The sequence below is a fragment of the Bufo gargarizans genome, chromosome 1 (genome assembly GCF_014858855.1).
Source record: "Bufo gargarizans isolate SCDJY-AF-19 chromosome 1, ASM1485885v1, whole genome shotgun sequence".
Classification (NCBI taxonomy): Eukaryota; Metazoa; Chordata; class Amphibia; order Anura; family Bufonidae; genus Bufo; species Bufo gargarizans.
The window spans coordinates 723905227-723925719 of NC_058080.1; the positions used below are offsets into that span (position 1 = coordinate 723905227).

Genomic DNA, 20493 nt, shown 5'->3' on the forward strand with positions numbered 1-20493 from the left:
CTACCTCCTCATCCTCTCCCATTCCCTGGTGAATATATGTCTTTTTTCCTCCGTACCATGCAGCTATGACAGGGACACTTTAAATTATGAATTGCATGGCAAGAATATAGTTGCTGCAGTGAATCCTATGCTTAAGGCAGCATTCACACATCCGCAAGTGTCCGCACCCGTTCCACAATTGTGCGGAACGGATGCGGACCCATTCATTCTCTACGGGGACTGAATGGATGCAGAGAGCACACTATGTGCACTACGCATTTCCAAAGCGCAGCCCCGATCTTCCGATCCGCAGCCCTGGAAAAAAATAGAGCATGTCCTATTCTTGTCTGCAATTGCGGACAAGAATAGGCATTTCATTGGGGCTGCCGGCCGGGTGTATTGCGGATCCGTAATGCAGTACGGACGTGTGAATAGACCCTTAAAAAGGTCACTGGGCCCATGAGTTCGACTTTGCAAACGGAGTGGAATATGTATGTCTTCTTCATTCCTGTACCATACAAATACACGCCGGATGCAGTTGTAGAAGCGGGGGCTGATGTGGGGGAAAGGCGGACACAGTTGGAGCGGTGGGGAAAGGCGGACACAGTTGGAGCGGTGTGTGTGGGGGTGGACACAGTTAGAGCGGTGGGGAAAGGCGGACACAGTTGGAGCGGTGTGTGTGGGGGTGGACACAGTTAGAGCGGTGGGGAAAGGCGGACACAGTTGGAGCGGTGTGTGTGGGGGAGGACACAGAGCGGTGGGGGCAGATACTCAGAGTAGAGCAGTACTGGCTGCAACCAGAATAATTGAAATAATTGAAATTGACAAAACATTTTGATTTTTTTTGATTTTTTTTATTAGATGCCCAGCCCTACTGAGAGGGTAACAACTTGCCGTCAGTCTCCTCTGGCAGAGACCTATCTGCTGTGGACCCAGTCCTTCTCTTGTCCTTAACATCTCGGATCAAGGGATAGTCAGGTGGTCCTCAAATTCCCCCTCCCACTATTCAGAAGTTAAACATGCAAAGAGATCAGGAGGGATAGCTGTTCGGCTGAGAGCTATCTGCAGTGTATGGCCAGCTAATGGCAGGACGGAGCAGACCGATGACTAACAGACAGCTCCGATGTAGGGGACATTAGTGTGTGGGAGTCTAAGGATTATTCTCTGCCATCGAACAAAAGAGAACCATTATTTTCTGCCTACAAAAGGCAGATTCTTCCCACTTCTCCAATGCTGAGATAATGAGCACCTGCACCACATACAGAACCACAGACCCGAGTGACTGGATACATTCAGAGCTGCAGTATGGTATTCTAAAACATCTATCATTAGAGGGAATGTGTCCTCAGAAAATGACCTATTGGTTAAATCAGGTTTTTATGTTTTTAGAATGTTTGGCGAGTTTAAAAAAAATAAAAAAATGTTTTCATGTCACTATCTATATTTAATAAAAATGTATATAAAAAGGCAATTTTCGCAATGGTAACTATGTAAGTAACACCTCTGTAGAGATAACAGGAAATCTTAAAAAGGGAACTAAACCCAGAATCCAAACACAAAACAGAACGAAAAAACCTAACATAATCTCCTGATGTGTCTTTGTTATTTGCTATTGTTTCATCAGATATCACATTTGCAGACCATGAAAAATTCTACAGAAAAGCAGTACATTGTTCTCTCAGGCCGCAGCCATTTCTCTCCCTCTCCCTCATATGATGCTAGTGCAGGTGAGCCAGGAAGTTTAGGAGGAGGCTGGGTTTAGGGTCCATTCACACGTCCGTGGTGTATTGCGGATCCGCAACACACACGGCCGGCACCCCCCATAGAACTGTCTATTCTTGTCCGCAACTGCAGACAATAATAGGACATGTTCTATTTTTTTTGTGAGGCCGAAGCCCGGAAGTTCGGGGCCGCGCTCTGGAAATGCGGAGAGCACATAGTGTGCTCTCCGCATCCATTCCTGCCCCCATTTAGAATGAGTGGGTCCGCACCCGTTCCTGATATTGCGGAACGGATGCGGACCCATTTGTGGACTTGTGAATGGACCCTTAGTCTGGATACATTTTGTTGCCCTTTTGTTAAAATTTATTTGCTAGTTACTAAGATTACGAAAAACATTTGGTAACAGTGCGTGTGCCAATATTACCTGCTGTAGTACACACATAGGCCCTGACTTATCATTCCTTCCCTGCAGAACTCTGGCGTCAAAAAGTCGCAAAATAGGGCTATTACGACTTTTTGGCCTTGCTTGCGCAAAATCTTGCATTTTTACACCACTCACTCCAGTTTGGTAATGTGGGTTAAAAAGTGGATGTGGTTAGTTATGTTAAAGGGGTTATCCAAAGTGTAAAACATCCCTCCAAATGCCCGGGCCCCTCATATAGATTATACTTACCCCGCTCCCTGGCACCCGAGTCACTCCTGGATACCCGCACGGCTGCCGCTGCATCTCCCTGTCACGCAAATGCAGTTGGGTAGTTTCAGCCAACTGCAGGCCACAAAGGGGATGAGCCTCCCTAGCGTCACCCGCAATGCTAGGGAGGCTTGTCCCCGTTGCGGACTGCTATTGGTTGCCCCTACCCATCACCAGATGTTTTGATCCGCGCGACAGGGAGATGCAGCGGTGGCCATGCAGGGATCAAGAGAGACGCAGGTGTCGGGGAGAGAGGCAAGTATAATCTATATGAGGGTCATGTTTTACACTTTGGATAACCCTTTTAATGAGTTTCCCTCCCCATTTATCATTGAGACTTTTGAAAAAGTTGCAAAAACAGTGGCAATCTCACTCTAGTAGGAGGGTGGAGGAGGAAAATTGGACCAAGGTGCCAATCATGGTTCTGGAAAAGCTGGGTGACAAGACTGTAGAGCTGAATTGGTGATAACAGATTATGTTGCCCGGGTACCATATGACAGAAGTACACAGCACATCAGGTTGGCATTGTGTGTATAATATGTAACTAAAATGCCCCTATCACCGCCCCACAGAGGTTGTTACCCAGCTTTCCAAGACTGCAGAATGCCAGATCAGCCTATTTAAGAATTAACAAAGGCCAAGTATTGTAGAATACCTATCTGGATTTGTTCGACAGTGGCCTCAAACGTTAAGTATGAATCCTAGTAACAAATCCAAAGTCTTTCAGGGTCCAAGGAAAGCTGGATTACTGCAAAGTGGAACTGTAATAGACTGCAGAGTACCAAATCTATCAAGATAAATCCTCGGGCCCCATCCCTAAATAGTGCCATAGTGTGGCAGGTTTGCCTTCTGGGAAACCTGCTTACAACCATGTGGAGCTGTAATAGACTGCAGAATACGAAATCTACCAAGACAAATTCCCTCCTCATTATTAAAAAGTGCCACAGTTAGGCAGATTTGCCTTTTAGGGTCCAGGGAAAATTGGGAAACGGGCTGAAAACGTTCCTAAAAATGAAAAAGGCGGACTACAGTGTATGAAAGCTCTTTCTTCTAAAGACCCCTTTACACTGCCCGATGGTGAGGCAGATTATCTATAACGAGCGTTCGTGATGATCTGCCGGTGTAAAGATGCCGCTGATTACCAGATGAACGAGCAAAATGCTCGAGCGTTTCTCAACTCTGGTCCTCGGGACCCACCTACCGGTCAGGATTTGAGAGTATCCCACAGAATAAATACCTGTGGTAAGTCCTGATGCATGGACACTAATTATATCACCTGCTCGATACTAAGGAAATCTTGAAAACATGACCGGCAGGTGGGTCCCGAGGAATGGAGTTGAGAAACCCTGCTTTACACAGACACCTAAATCTTGTTTGCCAGCAACAGATTGTGCCGTGTAATCAGCACTCTGCTGCCGGCAAACAATGATTCTGTATGGGGACGAGCAATGGCATTAGCGATCACTCCTCCCCGTTCTGTGGAGGAGACGGCTGTACATGTAATAGCAGCGGTCTCCTCCACTGACGAGCAGGCGATTGTCAGGAAGGAATGCTTCTTTACCGATAATCATACAGCCGTGTAAAGGGGCCTTTACAAACCCTGCAGCTGTGTGAATGATTGCTGCGTTCACTGTTGGCAAGCACAGATTTTACAAGCTGCACAGAACTAATACATAAGTACATATCTTTAGATAAAAACCCATGGAAGCACTAAGCAATGTACATTAAAATATCCTAGCGGTATGCTACCAGTGTCCGAGATGGGAACACCAAGTCATTCTGTATAAGAATATGGGCTTCTCGTACCTTTGCCAGCCAGACAGAAGCGTCCAGGACGGCTTTGATGTGGCGCAGCCATCCACAGCTTTCTAGGCCACTCAAAAAGTCATTTACAGATAAGTTCTTTGATCCACAAACTGTAATAAAAAGAGAATAAGATAAAAATAAATGAACACTATGGCAGTGATATTCTACCAAATCAAGAGAGCAGAGACCTCTCCACTGGGCAGAGTGTATAAATTGTAGAAAATGGGGCTGGGGATGGATGTTACTTGTTGACTGTTTCCAATGACAACTCATAGAATGCTGACCGCCGCTTCAGACTATAATCCAGACTACAGATCAGCGCAAGGTAAGAACTGAAACGTATGTATAAAGTTACCCACCATCCTAGTGCAAGTACATTATACTACACCCGAAAAGGTGACGGGTCACACTGCATCCTTGAATATTTAATGGTCGATTTTAACTACTGGGTGGTTCACACTTATCTCAGCAATGATATACCTGAACACCCTTGCAGAGATAGCAGCTGCACAGAGAACCATCCAGCTGCAGGAGCGGGGAATCTGCTACCACTGACAGTTGGGCTCTCCAGAGAGAGGGCAGGGATATGTTTTACCTTCCCTGCCTTCTCAAACACTGTATACAAAGTGCTCAAAGTTACAGGAGAAATAAGCAACACAAAAATAACTGTAATGTTAATGGTCCCCAAAAGATCTTGTAAGACACTACATGACAAAATAAATAAATAAAACAGCCCCATGTATCATGAAAAAAGCCCCAAAAAATAGTTACATAACTGAACAGAAGAAACATATACAGCCACTTCCATAAATATTGGGACATCGACACAATTGTAACATTTTCGGCTCTATCACCACCACAATGGATTTGAAATGAAACGAACAAGATGTGCTTTAGGCTACTTTCACACTAGCGTTCGATCGGATCCGTTCTGAATGGATCCGCTCATATTAATGCAGACGGTGGCTCCGTTCAGAACGGATCCGTCTGCATTAATACTTAGAAAATTTTTCTAAGTGTGAAAGTAGCCTGAGCGGATCCGTTCAGACTTTACATTGAAAGTCAATGGGGGACGGATCCGCTTGAAGATTGAGCCATATGGTGTCATCTTCAAGCGGATCCGTCCCCATTGACTTACATTCTAAGTCGGAACGGATCCGCTCGCCTCCGCACGGCCAGGCGGACACCCAAACGCTGCTTGCAGCGTTCAGGTGTCCGCTCACTGAGCGGAGCGGAGGCTGAGCGCTGGCAGACGGATGCATTCTCAGTGGATCCGCCTCCACTGAGAATGCATTAGGGCCAGACGGCTGCGTTCAGGGCCGCTTGTGAGCCCCTTCAAACGGAGCTCACGAGCGGACACCTGAACGCAGGTGTGAAAGGAGCCTTACCTGCAGACTGTCAGCTTTAGTTTGAGGTATTTACATCCAAAACAGGTGAACTGTGGAGGAATTACAACAGTTTGCATATGTGCCTCCCACTTGTTAGGGGACCAAAAGTAATGGGACAATTGGCTTCTCAGCTGTTCCATGACCAGGTGTGTGTTATTCCCTCATTATCCCAATTACAATGAGCAGATAAAAGGTCCAGAGTTCATTTCCAGTGCGCTATCTGCATTTGGAATCTGTTGCTGTCAACTCTCAAGATGAGATCCAAAGAGTTGTCACTATCAATGAAGCAAGCCATCATTAGGCTGAAAAAACAAAACAAACCCTTCAGAGAGATAGCAAAAACATTACGCGTGGCCAAAACAACTGTGTGGATCATTCTTAAAAAGAAGGAACGCACCGGTGAGCTCAGCAACACCAAAAGACTCGGAAGACCACGGAAAACAACTGTGGTGGATGACCGACTAATTATTTCCCTGGTGAAGAAAACAAAAACACCCTTCACAACAGTTGGCCAGATCAAGAACACTCTCCAGGAGAGAACAAGCAGGAACTGAAGACCGTTGCAGTAGAGGCCTGGCAGAGCATCACCAGGGATGAAACCCAGCGTCTGGTGATGTCTATGCGTTCCAGACTTCAGGCTGTAATTGACTGCAAAGGATTTGCAACCAAGGATTAAAAAGTGAAAGTTTGATTTATGATTATTATTCTGTCCCATTACTTTTGGTCCCTTAACAAGTGGGAGGCACATATGCAAACTGTAGTAATTCCTACACCGTTCACCTGATTTGGGTGTAAATATCCTCAAATTAAAGCTGACAGTCTGCAGGTAAAGCACATCTTGTTCGTTTCATTTCAAATCCATTGTGGTGGTGATAGAGCCAAAAATGCTAGAATTGAGTTGATGTCCCAATATTTATGGACCTGACTGTATGCCTTTCAAAGACAAATACGCCCTGGTCTTGAACTGGTTAAGGTAGACGTAGAGTTTCTGAATTTAATAAAATACACATTTAACAATGACCAAATTTAAAGGGTTTCTACCATCAGATTTTGTGATATGTAGCTGTGCTAGTGTCAGCAGTACATAACAGTGTTCTTTGTTCACTTCTGTCTGCGGCCGTTCACCTAAAAAACGTACTTTTATCAATATGCTAATGAGCCTCTAGGTGCTACGTGGGCGTCGATTCAGCACCTAGAGGCTCTGTCTACTGACCATTTATGCCGCCCATGTCGACGGTTTAGCCCGCCATGCTCCTCTTGACTGACGTTCAATGTCCCTGCACCTCAGTCTAAATCCTGCGCCAGCGCCGTCCGCTTCTGTATTCGGCGCAGGCGCAGTGACTGTCGGACGCGCTCCTGGCGCCGACTTCCTCACTGCGCCTGTGCAGAATACAGAAGCGGACGGCACTGGCGCGGGATTTAGACTGAGATGCAGGGAAATCGGACATCAGTCAAGAGGAGCGGAGCGGACTAAACTGTCGACATGGGAGGCATAAATGGTCAGTAGAAAGAGCCTCTAGGTGCTGAATCGACGCCCACGTAGCACCTAGAGGCTCATTAGCATATTGATAAAAGTACGTTTTTTAGGTGAACAAAGAACACTGTTATGTACTGCTGACACTAGCACAGCTACATATCACAAAATCTGATGGTAGAAACCCTTTAAAGGCAGGATGCTATAATAAAACCATTACCTTATCAATGTACATGACCTTTTTATATACTACACAATCCTACTGACTGCCCCAGTCAATTGTGTCTTATCAGCACAGATAAAGTAACCAGCGGTGCATACTGTCATCTAGTGGAGGAAACGGAACACAACGCTCTGCATAATAATCAACTCATTATGGACACAGGTATCTTTTGCATTGGGGAAGGGGTCACTGGTTACCTGGGAATTATTTTTTCTTTCCCAAAGAAATAAAACGAAGATGCTCTTTAGGCTACTTTCACACTTGCGCTTGGTCGGATCCGTTCTGAACGGATCCGATCATATTAATGCAGACGGAGGCTCCGTTCAGTACGGATCCGTCTGCATTAATAACTTTAAAAAAATTCGCAAGTGCGCAAGTAGCCTGCGCGGATCCGTTCAGACTTTCAATGTAAAGTCAATGGGGGACGGATCCGCTTGAAGATTGAGCCATATGGTGACATCTTCAAGCGGATCCGTTCCCATTGACTTACATTGTAAGTCTGAACGGATCCGCACGCTTCCGCACGGCCAGGCGGACACCCGAACGCTGCAAGCAGCACTTAGCTGTTATATGCTAAAATAATGCAGACGGATCCGATCGAACGCTAGTGTGAAAGTAGCCTTAAAGGGTTTTTGTAGATTTTTCAGATCTGTCCCTATGAAACTGGCTGACCTGAACTGAAGGCATCTGTGTTGGTCCCATGTTCATATGTGCCCGCATTACTGAGAAAAATGATGTTTTAATAAAGTCTCCACCTGGATTTAATTAAGCAAATACTTATGAGCCTCCTATTGGATAATTACTGCATGAGCGATTATCTTTCAGATGGCAACAAGTTATTTAACCCCAACTGGTGCAATGAGTTCCTTCTCATTTCTTAAACAACCATGTCGAAAGACACATCTTGTGGTCGTAGAAAAGACGTTAGTCTGGTTGAGAAGGGTCAAATCATTGGCATGCATCAAGCAGAGAAAACATCTAAGGAGATTGCAGAAACTACTAAAATTGGGTTAAGAACTGTCCAATGCATTATTAAAAACTGGAAGAATAGTGGGGACCGATCGTATTCGAGGAAAAAAATCCTGAATGATGGTGATCGGCGATCACTTAAACGTTTGGTGAAATCAAATCGAAGAAAAAACAACAGCAGACCTCAGGGCTATGTTTAATAGTGAAAGTAAGAGCATTTCCACACGCACAATGCGAAGAGAACTCAAGGGATTGGGACTGAACAGCTGTGTAGCCGTAAGAAAACCACTAATCAGTGAGGCAAACCAGAAAAAAGGGCTTCAATTTGCTAGGGAGCATAAAGATTGGACTCTGGAGCAATGGAAGAAGGTCATGTGTCTGATGAGTCCAGATTTATCCTGTTCCAGAGTGATGAGCGCATCAGGGTAAGAAGAGAGGCAGATGAAGTGATGCACCCATCATGCCTAGTGCCTCCTGTACAAGCCTGTGGGGGCAGTGCTATGATCTAGGGTTGCTGCAGGTGGTCAGGTTCAGGTTCAGCAACAGTCATTGTTTCTTCCCTGATGGCACGGGCATATTCCAAGATGAAAATGCCAGCATTCATCGGGCTCAAATTGTGAAAGAGTGGTTCGGGGAGCATGAGACATCATTTTCACACATGGATTGGCCACCACAGAGTCCAGACCTTAACCCCATTGAGAATCCTTTTTTTTTTTTTTCTTCTTTTTTCCAGTGGCGACTTTTTTTTGGGGGGGGACAGGCAGTGTATATGCAAATGAGCATCTAGGAGCAACGGGGGCGTTGCCATGACACCTAGAGGCTCTGCTCTCTCTGCAACTACCGCACCCTCTGCCCTTTGGCTTAAGGAGTTATCACATTTACACCGCCTGGCCCTGTCAAATCAAAGTGCAGAGGGGGCGGCAGTTGCAGAGAGAGCTGAGCCTCTAGGTGTAACAGCAACGCCCCCGCTGCTCCTAGAAGCTCATTTGCATATAGTAAAACATCATTTTTCTCAGCAATGCGGGCACATATGAACATGGCACCAACACAGATGTCTTCAGCTGCCAAGTGCACATGTAACAGGTCAGCCAGTGTCATAGATACAAACCTGCTGACAGATGCCCTTTATTTCAGCATATAATTGTATCCCCTATAATTATGCATTGAGATGTACCTCGGTTATTCCCGCTGGATATTAACAACTGGGTGCTATCAGCTGGGGAGTCCCTATACTCTCGGACAATGTCGAATCAGTGCTAGCAGTACCAGACTGTGTAGGGACAATGGCGAGACTACAGCACTCGCAGAGGCACTGCTGATCGGCAGGGGAGCTGAAAGATCGACCCCCACTGATATGACATGTTGATGACCTATCCTGACAATACGCAATCAGTATGCTGATCTCCGAAAACCACTTTAGAGGATTTTTTATTTTATTTTTTGGAGGAAGGGGGGTGTATTCTCAAGATAGGTCATCAGTATCTCATGGGAGGGGGTCCGACTCCCGGCACTCCCGCCGAACAGCTGTTTAAAGAGGCCTCAGTGCCGCGGTGATGGCCTAGGCGCAGCCCAGTCTCATTCAAGCTGCTATCCAATGCACAGCGCTGCGCTTGTTAAGCTGTGAGGAGACCGCTGCGCTCACTGGAGTGCTAAGAGCTTCTTTCCTCAAATGGTTAATAAAGAAGTGATATCTATTAAAATCTGATTATGTTATGACCAGATTATAACAGAACGATCATGGGATCAGATCTGCTAAAAAAAACAACAGACAGAGGCTATGTTTACTGATACAAGTGCAGGTTCCCAGATATATGGGGGTGCACAGGTGCAATATACTGGAGAACACCCCCACACACCGCTATCATCCACATCATGCATCCCGTACCTTCCATGAGCTTCTGCAGGCTCGACCTCATAACATGAATGTTCTCAATTCCAACAAACTGGAACTTGATGTTGGAGTAATTGTCTGCATTCTCGTAGCCTTTGCCTGCCGCGCGGTTCGCCATGGCGTTCAACTGCCAAGAGACAGAATATTTTCTCATGGAACACATCACGCGGATTAGGTGACAGCAAATATGGAGAAGTTATGCACTTACCTTGGGTCTGGTGTCCATCACATACATGGACCGCCATTCAGGATTGGCTTTGCTGACTGACTGCAGCATATGCTCGTCTTCCAGACACCGGGCACTGAAACCAGACAGCGGCTGACTACACCTGCAGATGGCCACCTGCACAGAGGGAAACCAGGGAGTCCACATCAAGCTGGAGTATGCACATCTCCGCTGAGGATGACTGATCGGCCGCTTCAGAAACTCATTTCAATCTGCAATCACGTACGACTGACATCACTAGACCTCTGCACTAAGGGGGTCATTTATTAAGACCAGCATTTTAGACCCCTGCACTGGCGGAGGATCGCCGTAGTTATGAAGAGGCGCGGGCCTCTACATAACTTCGACACATCCACCGCTGCTTCTAAATCTAAGCCAGCTTCCTTGCTGTCTCACATTTAGACCATTTTCTACGCCTTAGGCTACTTTTACACTTGTGTTTTTGCCTGATCCGGCAGGGATCAGCAAAAACGCTTCCGTTACTGATAATACAACCGTCTGCATCCGTTATGAACGGATCCGGCTGTATTATCTTTAATATAGCAATGACGGATCCGTCATGAACACCAATGAAAGTCAATGAGGAACGGATCTGTTTTCTATTGTGTCTGAGAAAACGGATCAGTCCCCATTGACTTGCATTGTGGGTCATGCCGGATCCATTCTGCTCCGTATATCAGGACAGAAAGAAAACCGAAGCATGCTGCGGTTGGCTCTCCGGTATGAGAACGCAACCAAATGGAACGGAATGAATTTTGGAGCGTTCTACTCTGTTCAGTTACATTTTGTCCCCATTGACAAAACGGAAGCGTTTTTCTCCGGTATTGAGATCCTATGACGGATCTCGATACTGGAAAGTGTAAACACAAGCGTGAAATTAGCCTAAACCAGGAATAGAAAATTATGAATGAGACGGACCTGCAGGCCTGTCCCCTTCGCCGTCTACTTTTTTAACCCGGCAGGTGCGAAGAGAAGTCAGATTGCGCCTGAAATACGCCTTATATAGGAGTAATTCAGTATAATCAATTATCCCCTTCTCTTAAAGGGAGAGTGAACCAAAAAGTAAATGGAAAACAGACCTCTCTGCTTCTTGAAACCATTTGCAGTGCGTGATATCATTCATGTTTGTAGATCTCCTTAACCCTTTTAAGACCACACTGGACGCTGTGCATGCAGCTTGCTAATTTGGCATCATGCATTCTCTACATCTTCTCTGCCTGTCTGTCTACACAGATATCACTGGTAACATCTATTAGGAAGGCACAGATGATGTCTTCCCCGGTGACCTCACAGCTGTGAAATCAATCTATTGTAATCAATTAGTCTGGAGATCAGAATCATGAAATTGATATTAGTCGTGCCTTTACATGTGGGGCTAATACTGGGCCGCACAACAGTAACTGAGGCCAGGGTCCGGCTGTAATGGCTGGGATCAAAGATATTTCCGATGCGGGCTGTTCAACACTAAAGATGCCATGGTTAATATCAACTGCAGCATCTAGGCAGTTAGAGAGGGGCTACCTCTGTCCCCATTGCCCCCCCCTGGTGAATGCTATTGTGGGGTGATGATGCTCTGCCATGGCAGCTGGGGGTCTGCCATCACTGTATGCTTCTTAGTTGTGCCACAGGCCTAATAGACAGTCTATAGTCTAACTCAGTCTACAAGGTATACCAACGCAGTATAAAAGACATCAAATGATTGCTTTGTGACGTCCCCTAGTGAGACCAAATAAAAAATGATAAAATGTAAAAAATTAAAAAAACATTTTTGTAAAAGTGGTACAAATATCCCATTCACACATATATGGTGTAAGTTGCATTTGTCACAACCTGTAGAATAAAAGATAAAGTTATTCAAATGGCACAATGTTAAAAATTTCAAAATATGCAAAAAAAAAAAAAATGTATTTCTTTTTCCAATTCCGTCCCCGCCCCTCTGAATTTTTTATTTTTTTTATTGGTAACCAATGAGCCCTAAAAAGGCATAAATTAAAACTATATTTCTTGCCGCAAAAAAAAAAACAAGCCTGCATACGGCTCCATCAATGCAAAAATGAATACATTATGGCTCTTGGAATGTGGCAACAGGAACTTTTTTTTTTTTCTTTGCACGAGACGCCATTATTATGCAAATAATGCATAATAATGGCGTCTCGTGCAAAGAAAAAAAAAAAAAGTTCCTGTTGCCACATTCCAAGAGCCATAATGTATTCATTTTTGCATTGATGGAGCCGTATGCAGGCTTGTTTTTGTGGCAAGAAATATAGTTTTAATTTATGCCTTTTTAGGGCTCATTGGTTACCAATAAAAAAAAAAAAAAAATTCAGAGGGGCGGGGACGGAATTGGAAAAAGAAATACATTTTTTATTCCTTTTTTTATTTGCATATTTTGAAATTTTTAACATTGTGCCATTTGAATAACTTTATCTTTTATTCTACAGGTTGTGACAAATGCAACTTACACCATATATGTGTGAATGGGATATTTGTACCACTTTTACAAAAATGTTTTTTAAATTTTTTACATTTTATCATTTTTTATTTGGTCTCACTAGGGGACGTCACAAAGCAATCATTTGATGTCTTTTATACTGCACTGGTATACCTTGTAGACTGAGTACGGTCAGCATAAAGTTGATGACTGGTTCCCTTTAATGCCAAAAACGGTACTTTAGGGATTAAAGTGATCCCTATCCACAGAATGGGGCATGACTAAATGATCAGCGGGACACTGCTAGGACCTCCACTGAGGCACAGAATGCGAGTCCTGTTCCCCTGCCCCAGGGTTGGCTTAAACATGTGGACTGCCGCTCCATTCATTTACTATGGGACTGGTGGAGAGCAGAAAAAAAATTTAAATACAAGAAAATTAATATTAGAATTCAGAATCATCCTTATGTTGGAAAAAAAATGAGATTGCAAATTTAGACCTTATTGCCCAATCCTACTTCATAGTAACAAAAAATTAATAATTTAAGGGGTTGTCCACTTTTCCTCAGGATAGGCTATCAATATCCGAATGGCAGGGCTCTGACACCCCGCACCCTCGCCGATCAGGCGTTTCAGAGTTTAGCTCTGACATTGGGAATACACAGCTCCATCCATTGTGGAGCAGAAAGAGCAGGTTACTGCAGCGCTGCTCCCATTCACTTCAGTGGAGACAACCAGATATGAAAGACCTGATCCCTACTCCCTTTGACAAATCATAAAATACTGTGGATGATGGGGGGGGGGTGTTTCCATTAGCAACATTTATCCCCAACCCACAGGATATGTAATAACTGTCCGACCGCTGGGGCCTCTGTGTATGGAGTGGTGGAGCGCACGTCTTACGGTGTACTCAGCAGTCCCACAGAAGTGAATTGAGCAGAGGCGAGGCGATAAATGTTCTCATTCGTCGCTATCACCGGCAGCTAGTAAAGGGCATCACTGTTGCACCCACGCTCCACTCATTTCTGTGGCCAGCCCCTCCCTGTCTGCTTGGCCACTGCCTGGTCCAGTCAATCAAAGCAGTGAGGGAATGAGCGGAGCTTGGGTGCAACAAGAGCAATGATGACTCCCTTATTGCACCAAAGGCCTCATTTGCATACCAAGAATCATAAGAAGTATCATAACTCAGGAACGGAGCCTCCGATCAACAAAAGAGAAACAGTGTTGTAATCAGGGGAACCAAAGCTATGTGTTGGATAAGGAAGGTCTCTGGTGACAGATTCCCTTTAACATCCGTTTTATACACTTCAGAGAGCTCTATGTTAGAAGGTGAAGAGATACCTGCGTCTCCTGGTGATAGTAAGACAGCACTGGAAACCGGCCTTTACTTCTGAACTTTGAGCTCCCGACAATGATTGGCTTGCTGGCTGTTAGGGGTACGTACAAGTCTCTAGGATAGGTCTCACACACCTGAAAAACACAACCAAACTATCAGAAGGCTGAGAATACTCTCTCCAGGGCGGATTCTAGGGCTATGGCCATGTTCACACTAGATGTTGTGGTGGCCCATTGTTCTGTTTTGTCATGGTGGCCATTTTTTCCCCAAAGTGATAAGAGGAAATGCAGCCATATTGGTTGTCGCCTCAGATGGCTACTTTCACGCTAGCATTTTTTGCGGATCCATCATGAATCTGAATACAACCGCCTGCATCCGTTCAGAACGGATCCGTTTGTATTATCTGTAATATAACCAAGACGGATCCGTCATGAACTCCATTGAAAGTCAATGGGAGACGGATCCGTTTTCTATTGTGCCAGAATGTGTCAGAGAAAACAGATCCATCCCCATTGACTTACATTGTGTGTCAGGACGGATCCGTCTTGCTCCGCACCATATCGCGGACAGAAAAACGCTGCAGGCAGCCTCCAGAGCGGAATAGAGACTGATCGGAGGCAAACTGATGCACTGAGCGGATCCTTTTCTATTCAGAATGCATTAGGGCCAAACTGAGCCCTAAATGGATCTCACAAACTGAAAGCCAAAATGCCAGTGTGAAAGTAGTCTAAAGTGATAAAACTGTCCATCTGTTATTACTGGAATGCACTGGGAGAATGGAGAACCATCAGCTTCTAAGAAGTCAGTTCAGATGTGAGAACCAGTATGGCTGCTCTTCCAGTTTGCAAACACACCAGCCTAAAAAAAAACAACAACAAAAAAAAAAAAAACACAGACAAATGCCAATACATGATAATTATGAATATACACCCAAAAATACCTTTTGGGTCGAGTTCCTGTTTAGTCATTAAAACCAGTTGATTTTTTTGATCAAAAATACATCCAAATGCTGTGACAATTCATTTCCATTTAACCCCTCAGATGTCATGGTCAATAACAAGTGTGACATCTCAACGGTTAGACAGTGGGAATGATCTACCATCCTCGCAATGCAATCATGGGAGGGCAATAAGTTGTCATGGCAGTTGGGGACCTCCTGAAGCCCCTTCCCCCCCCCCCCCCCCCCCCCCCAGACCTGCTATCTTATTGCTCCTATTAGGCTGTTTAGGTTGTTGGTAAAATCTCTATATACTCCAACTGCAGACTCAAGTCCCCAATTGCACATATTAAAAAGATTTTAAAAAATAAAAAATTAAATTATATATTTTTTTATATTAAAAATGAAAGGCGTTTTCCAACATTTTTATACTGATGACCTATTCTCAGGAAAGGTCATCAGTATCGTCCGACACCTGGGACCCCCGCAAATCAGCTGTTTGAGAAGGTAGCGGCGCTCCTGTGAGCACCGTGGCCTTCTCTCAGCTTTCCCTAGGTCAGTGACGTCACGTTCATCGGTCACATGGCCTAGGAGCAGCTAAGTCCCATAGAAATGAATGGAGCTGGGTGCAATATCAAGCACAGCCACTATACAATGGACGGCGCTGTGCTTGGTAAACTGAGAGAAGGCCGCAGCGCTCACAGGAGCCCCAATGCCTTCTCATCGGTGGGAGTCCCGGTGTGAGACCTCACTGATCAGATACTGATGACCTACCCTGAGGATAAGTCATCAGTATTAAAATGTCAGAAAACGCTTTTAAACAAACAAACGATCATTGATCAAATTGATAAATAAAAAATAAATATAATTGGCATCACCGCATGCAGAAATGTCAGAAATATCACATTTACTAAATGAATAACGTAAAAAAAGTCAGAATTGTTGTTTTTATGGTCCTCCTTTAAAAAATGATGATCAAAAAGTCATTTGTAACCCAATGGCACAAAAAAAACTACAGCTCACCCTGCAAAAAATCTAGCCCTCCTGCAGCTCCATTGGTAGAAAAATAAACAAAAAAATGTTCTGTCGTTCAAGCTCTGCGTTCTCTTCATACAGCTGATCAAGGGGGTGCCAGCAGTCAGACCCCCGCTGATCTGATATTGAGGATCTATCCTGAGGGTAGGTCATCAATATAGCAAAAGCGGAGAACCCTTTTGGGGTCCGCACCATTAGTTTTACATTTGTCCCTACATTCCTCTAGATAGGTCATCAATATGAGATTGGTGGGGGTCTGACACCTTGCACCCTCATCGATAAGCGCAGCTGCATCGTCCAGAAATATACAGTGTGCAGCGCTGAAGCAGAAGGCTCCGTCCGTGGTGCAGTGGACATGACGGATTCACCGGGATCTGAGCTGCTGTACACCGGTGCCGGAAACTACCTAATGTAATGTGTAGCTCTCTACACTGTCTGATGATGTGGCAGCAGGAAACAGCTGATCGCGGGGTGCTGGGTGTTGGACCCCCACCAATCTCATATTGATGACTTATCCTGCGAGATCGGTCATCAACATCTGTAGCCTGGATAATACCTTTAAAAAACATAAGAAATATCCTGCCAAAATCAAGATGGAGATAGGAGTGAAACATTTTCTTCTGTCCACTTGGAATTTTTAGGCAAAGAATATGGAAAGGAAGACGCACTGTAAATGAAAGGGAAAATTCAGATACAACTACAACGCTGAGATAAACTATTAAGGAATTCCTTAAATAGCAGTTCCCCAATATAAAGTTAGTTATTGAAAAGATTCCATCAGAGCTCGGACAATAACCAGCGGGGAATTACAAGTCTTACTTCCCGCAGATCCATTTACCTTATACTCTCGGTTCACATCGGAGAGCTGCCAGTAAGCATTAGGGACTCCCATTCTCCTATACTCGTCTTTCAGGTCGATGCACTGCCAGCCGAGGACCTGCTCCGTCTCCTTCTGTTTGGGGTTGTAGGAAAATGCGTAGAGATCTTCGTATCTGACTAATAGAGGAAAAGGGAATAATTCAGATCAGTAAACTGCAGACTGTAATAGTAATACACGGACCAGAAGCGGACAGGAGTAGGGTAGCAGCGCAGGAACGTGGAAACGCAAGTTTATTTTTTTTTTATTGACGACTCGTTATGACTATTGCAGAAACAAATCAAACGAAAAACGCTCCCCACGTTGTGCATATAGGAGCGCACCCTTGCCACTTGAAGACAGGATCCACATGCCCGGCCTCGGCGTTCACCAAATAAACCAAAAGGAAAAGGATATAATCTTCATGAAATGTAGAAGCATCAAAATATCCATAAAACAAGGTCCAGCTGACCTACAGTGCGTAATCATGGTACGAATACAAAGGCTGGACGCACGCAGCGTCATGACTGGATGCTAGCTTGCAGTTGTATGTAATTACCATATATTATCAGGATTCTAAAAATTCTAAAGAATAAATAAATAATTCAGTTAGGAAGAAAGGATCCCATTAATAAAAATACAGTAGATCACGTCTGCGGATCATATCTTAGGGAATTCTTGTATCTAATAAATGTATTCAAAAAGGCCGGGGACATGATCTACTGTATTTTTTATTAAAGGGGTTATCCAAGGTCCAAGTTCTATAACTCGCCACCCCCCCCCCCCCCCCATATGCCCAGGCCCCTCACAGAGGTTGTACTTACCTCGTTCCTACCATGATTAAGCAACCATGATTAAGCATTATGGATATTTTCATGTTTCTACAATAAAGTTTCTACATTTTATGAAGATTATCCTTTTCCTTTTGGACTCCTGGAGCAGTCACTCCTAGGCTGGACAACCACTTTAATGTCCTTAAAGGAGTAGTCCGTTTTAGAAAATCACAGGTTTCCCTAAAGATCAGTTGATAACAAGGTCTCCTGATGTTGGTACCCTGAACGCACCACCGCAGAGCATATTAAAGGGGTATTCCCATCTGGAACAATAGCTGTGCCAATCTGTGGACATTCTGTTCACTTTGGCGGAGATAGGAGTGGGTCCAACAGGTGGCCACCGCACTTATCTGACACTGATAGCATATCCCAGCGACATGTCATCAATGTCCCAGATGGAAATACCATTGTACGGTGACTACTGACATCAGGGGGCTCTCCAGTCTAGCTGTGCTGGGTCCTCCAGAGAGACACTATTTGTAGCCACTCTTCACTTTGGCTGATTGATGGAGGTCCCGAACAATGGACTCCCTCTATTAAATGGGTTTTCCAAGTATCCTCAGGATAGATCATCAATATCAGTTCGGCGAGGGTCTGGCACCTGGAACCCCTGCCGATCAGCTGTTTGAGGAGACCATTGTGGTCAGTATCGCGGCCTCTCCTTAGGCCAGCGACATCACGTCATGATGCTGAGCTTGGTGAGCTGCGAAGAGGCCGTGGCGTATAGCGGTGCGCTGCAGTCTCCTCTAACAGTTGATCGCCAGTGGTCCCGGGTGTCAGACCCCCACCGATCAGATACTGATGACCTATCCTGAGGATAGGTCATTGGTATAAAACACTTGGAAAAGTTTTTTAACCCAGAATTCCCCGATATGTTATTGCAAATGTATTTTTTAAATAAAATAGAATGCCAGAACTGCAGTGAAGACTGACACGTGCAGTCAGAGCTGCAGAAGGAGAGAAAGAATGGGAACATTTATATGCCATTCAGTGACTGTGGAAAGCTGGATGACCTATGGGTGGCTGTTATCCATGTACGACATGCTTTTGACTTCCGCCACTTGAATAGGGGCCTATGGATACATCTGAGGAATATGATGGGAGCTTTCCGAGCATATATGGCGAACATACAGAGCAACTTGACATTTTTCATTTTGCAAAATGTCAGCATTTTCTTTTACTATTTTGGGTGCAGGGGGTCAATGAAAAACGGTAACAACCAAAATCTGGCACAGACCTATAGGTTCAGTATGACATGGATCTGGCCTTACCTGGCCTGGATAGCTGGAGCAGAGAGTTGTAGATGTCATGACAGTCTCGCTCCCTGGGAACTATGAAATGTACCACGCGGAAGTTCTTGCACTGGATCACTAGGGGGCAGCCTGTAGTCGTGAGGGCGAGCTTCTCCACCGCAGCAATGTGATGGTGTAAGATCTAATGCAAACCAAGAACACTTCCTCCATAAACCGTCCTTATATATATGCACTGTCATTTCCAGTCACTTTTGGTCTCTGCTCTCCTATAATTCCATGCACTACAACACACCCTTACCTACGAATAGGGCTGAAATGATTACTCGATTGAATGGAGTAATTCGACACAAAAAAATTATCGATGCAAATTTTTCGCATCAAGGATTCTTTTTCGTCTTGTGACCACGGAGCGGGAGTGAAGCGCTTGCTATTACTTACTGCTCCGTGGACACCCACCGGCCCGTACTGCGCTGCACTGGATCCTGACACATCGTTAGGTCATAGTGCATGTAAGCGCGCACTACGACCCGACGCTGTATGACGTCAGGATCCAGTGCAGCGCGCGGAGAAGAGGAAGGAGCTGTGGAGCGCCCCTACAGGAAAGGTAAGAATTTTATTGGGGACATGGCACTGAAGGGGGACAGCCGACCCAATGGCAGGCACTGGGGGACATGGCACTAAAGGGGGACAGCCGACCCAATGGCAGGCACTGGGGGACATGGCACTAAAGGGGGACAGCCGACCCAATGGCAGGCACTGGGGGACATGGCACTAAAGGGGGACAGCCGACCCAATGGCAGGCACTGGGGGACATGGCACTAAAGGGGGACAGCCGACCCAATGGCAGGCACTGGGGGACATGGCACTAAAGGGGGACAGCCGACCCAATGGCAGGCACTGGGGGACATGGCACTAAAGGGGGACAGCCGACCCAATGGCAGGCACTGGGGGACATGGCACTAAAGGGGGACAGCCGACCCAATGGCAGGCACTGGGGGACATGGCACTAAAGGGGGACAGCCGACCCAATGGCAGGCACTGGGGGACATGGCACTAAAGGGGGACAGCCGACCCAATGGCAGGCACTGGGGGACATGGCACTAAAGGGGACAGCCGACCCAATGGCAGGCACTGGGGGACATGGCACTAAAGGAGGACAGCCGAACCAATGGCAGGCACTGGGGGACATGGCACTAAAGGAGGACAGCCGACCCAATGGCAGGCACTGGGGGACATGGCACTAAAGGGGGACAGCCGACCCAATGGCAGGCACTGGGGGACATGGCACTAAAGGGGGACAGCCGACCCAATGGCAGGCACTGGGGGACATGGCACTAAAGGGGGACAGCCGACCCAATGGCAGGCACTGGGGGACATGGCACTAAAGGGGGACAGCCGACCCAATGGCAGGCACAGGGGGACATGGCACTAAAGGAGGACAGCC

At 45.6% G+C, this 20493-nt stretch overlaps 1 protein-coding gene across 1 annotated transcript in view; it reads right to left on the reverse strand.

Moving 5' to 3' along the window:
- MTMR6 (myotubularin related protein 6) overlaps nucleotides 1–20493 on the reverse strand; it is a 68080-nt gene that overhangs the window by 26590 nt on the left and 20997 nt on the right. The window contains exons 3-8 of the mRNA XM_044292667.1: nucleotides 19068–19230; nucleotides 16946–17103; nucleotides 14141–14269; nucleotides 10352–10486; nucleotides 10138–10270; nucleotides 4199–4308 (exon numbers count right to left, since the gene is read on the reverse strand). Coding sequence (XP_044148602.1) covers nucleotides 4199–4308; nucleotides 10138–10270; nucleotides 10352–10486; nucleotides 14141–14269; nucleotides 16946–17103; nucleotides 19068–19230 — 828 coding nt within the window. The remainder of the gene's footprint in view (nucleotides 1–4198; nucleotides 4309–10137; nucleotides 10271–10351; nucleotides 10487–14140; nucleotides 14270–16945; nucleotides 17104–19067; nucleotides 19231–20493) is intronic.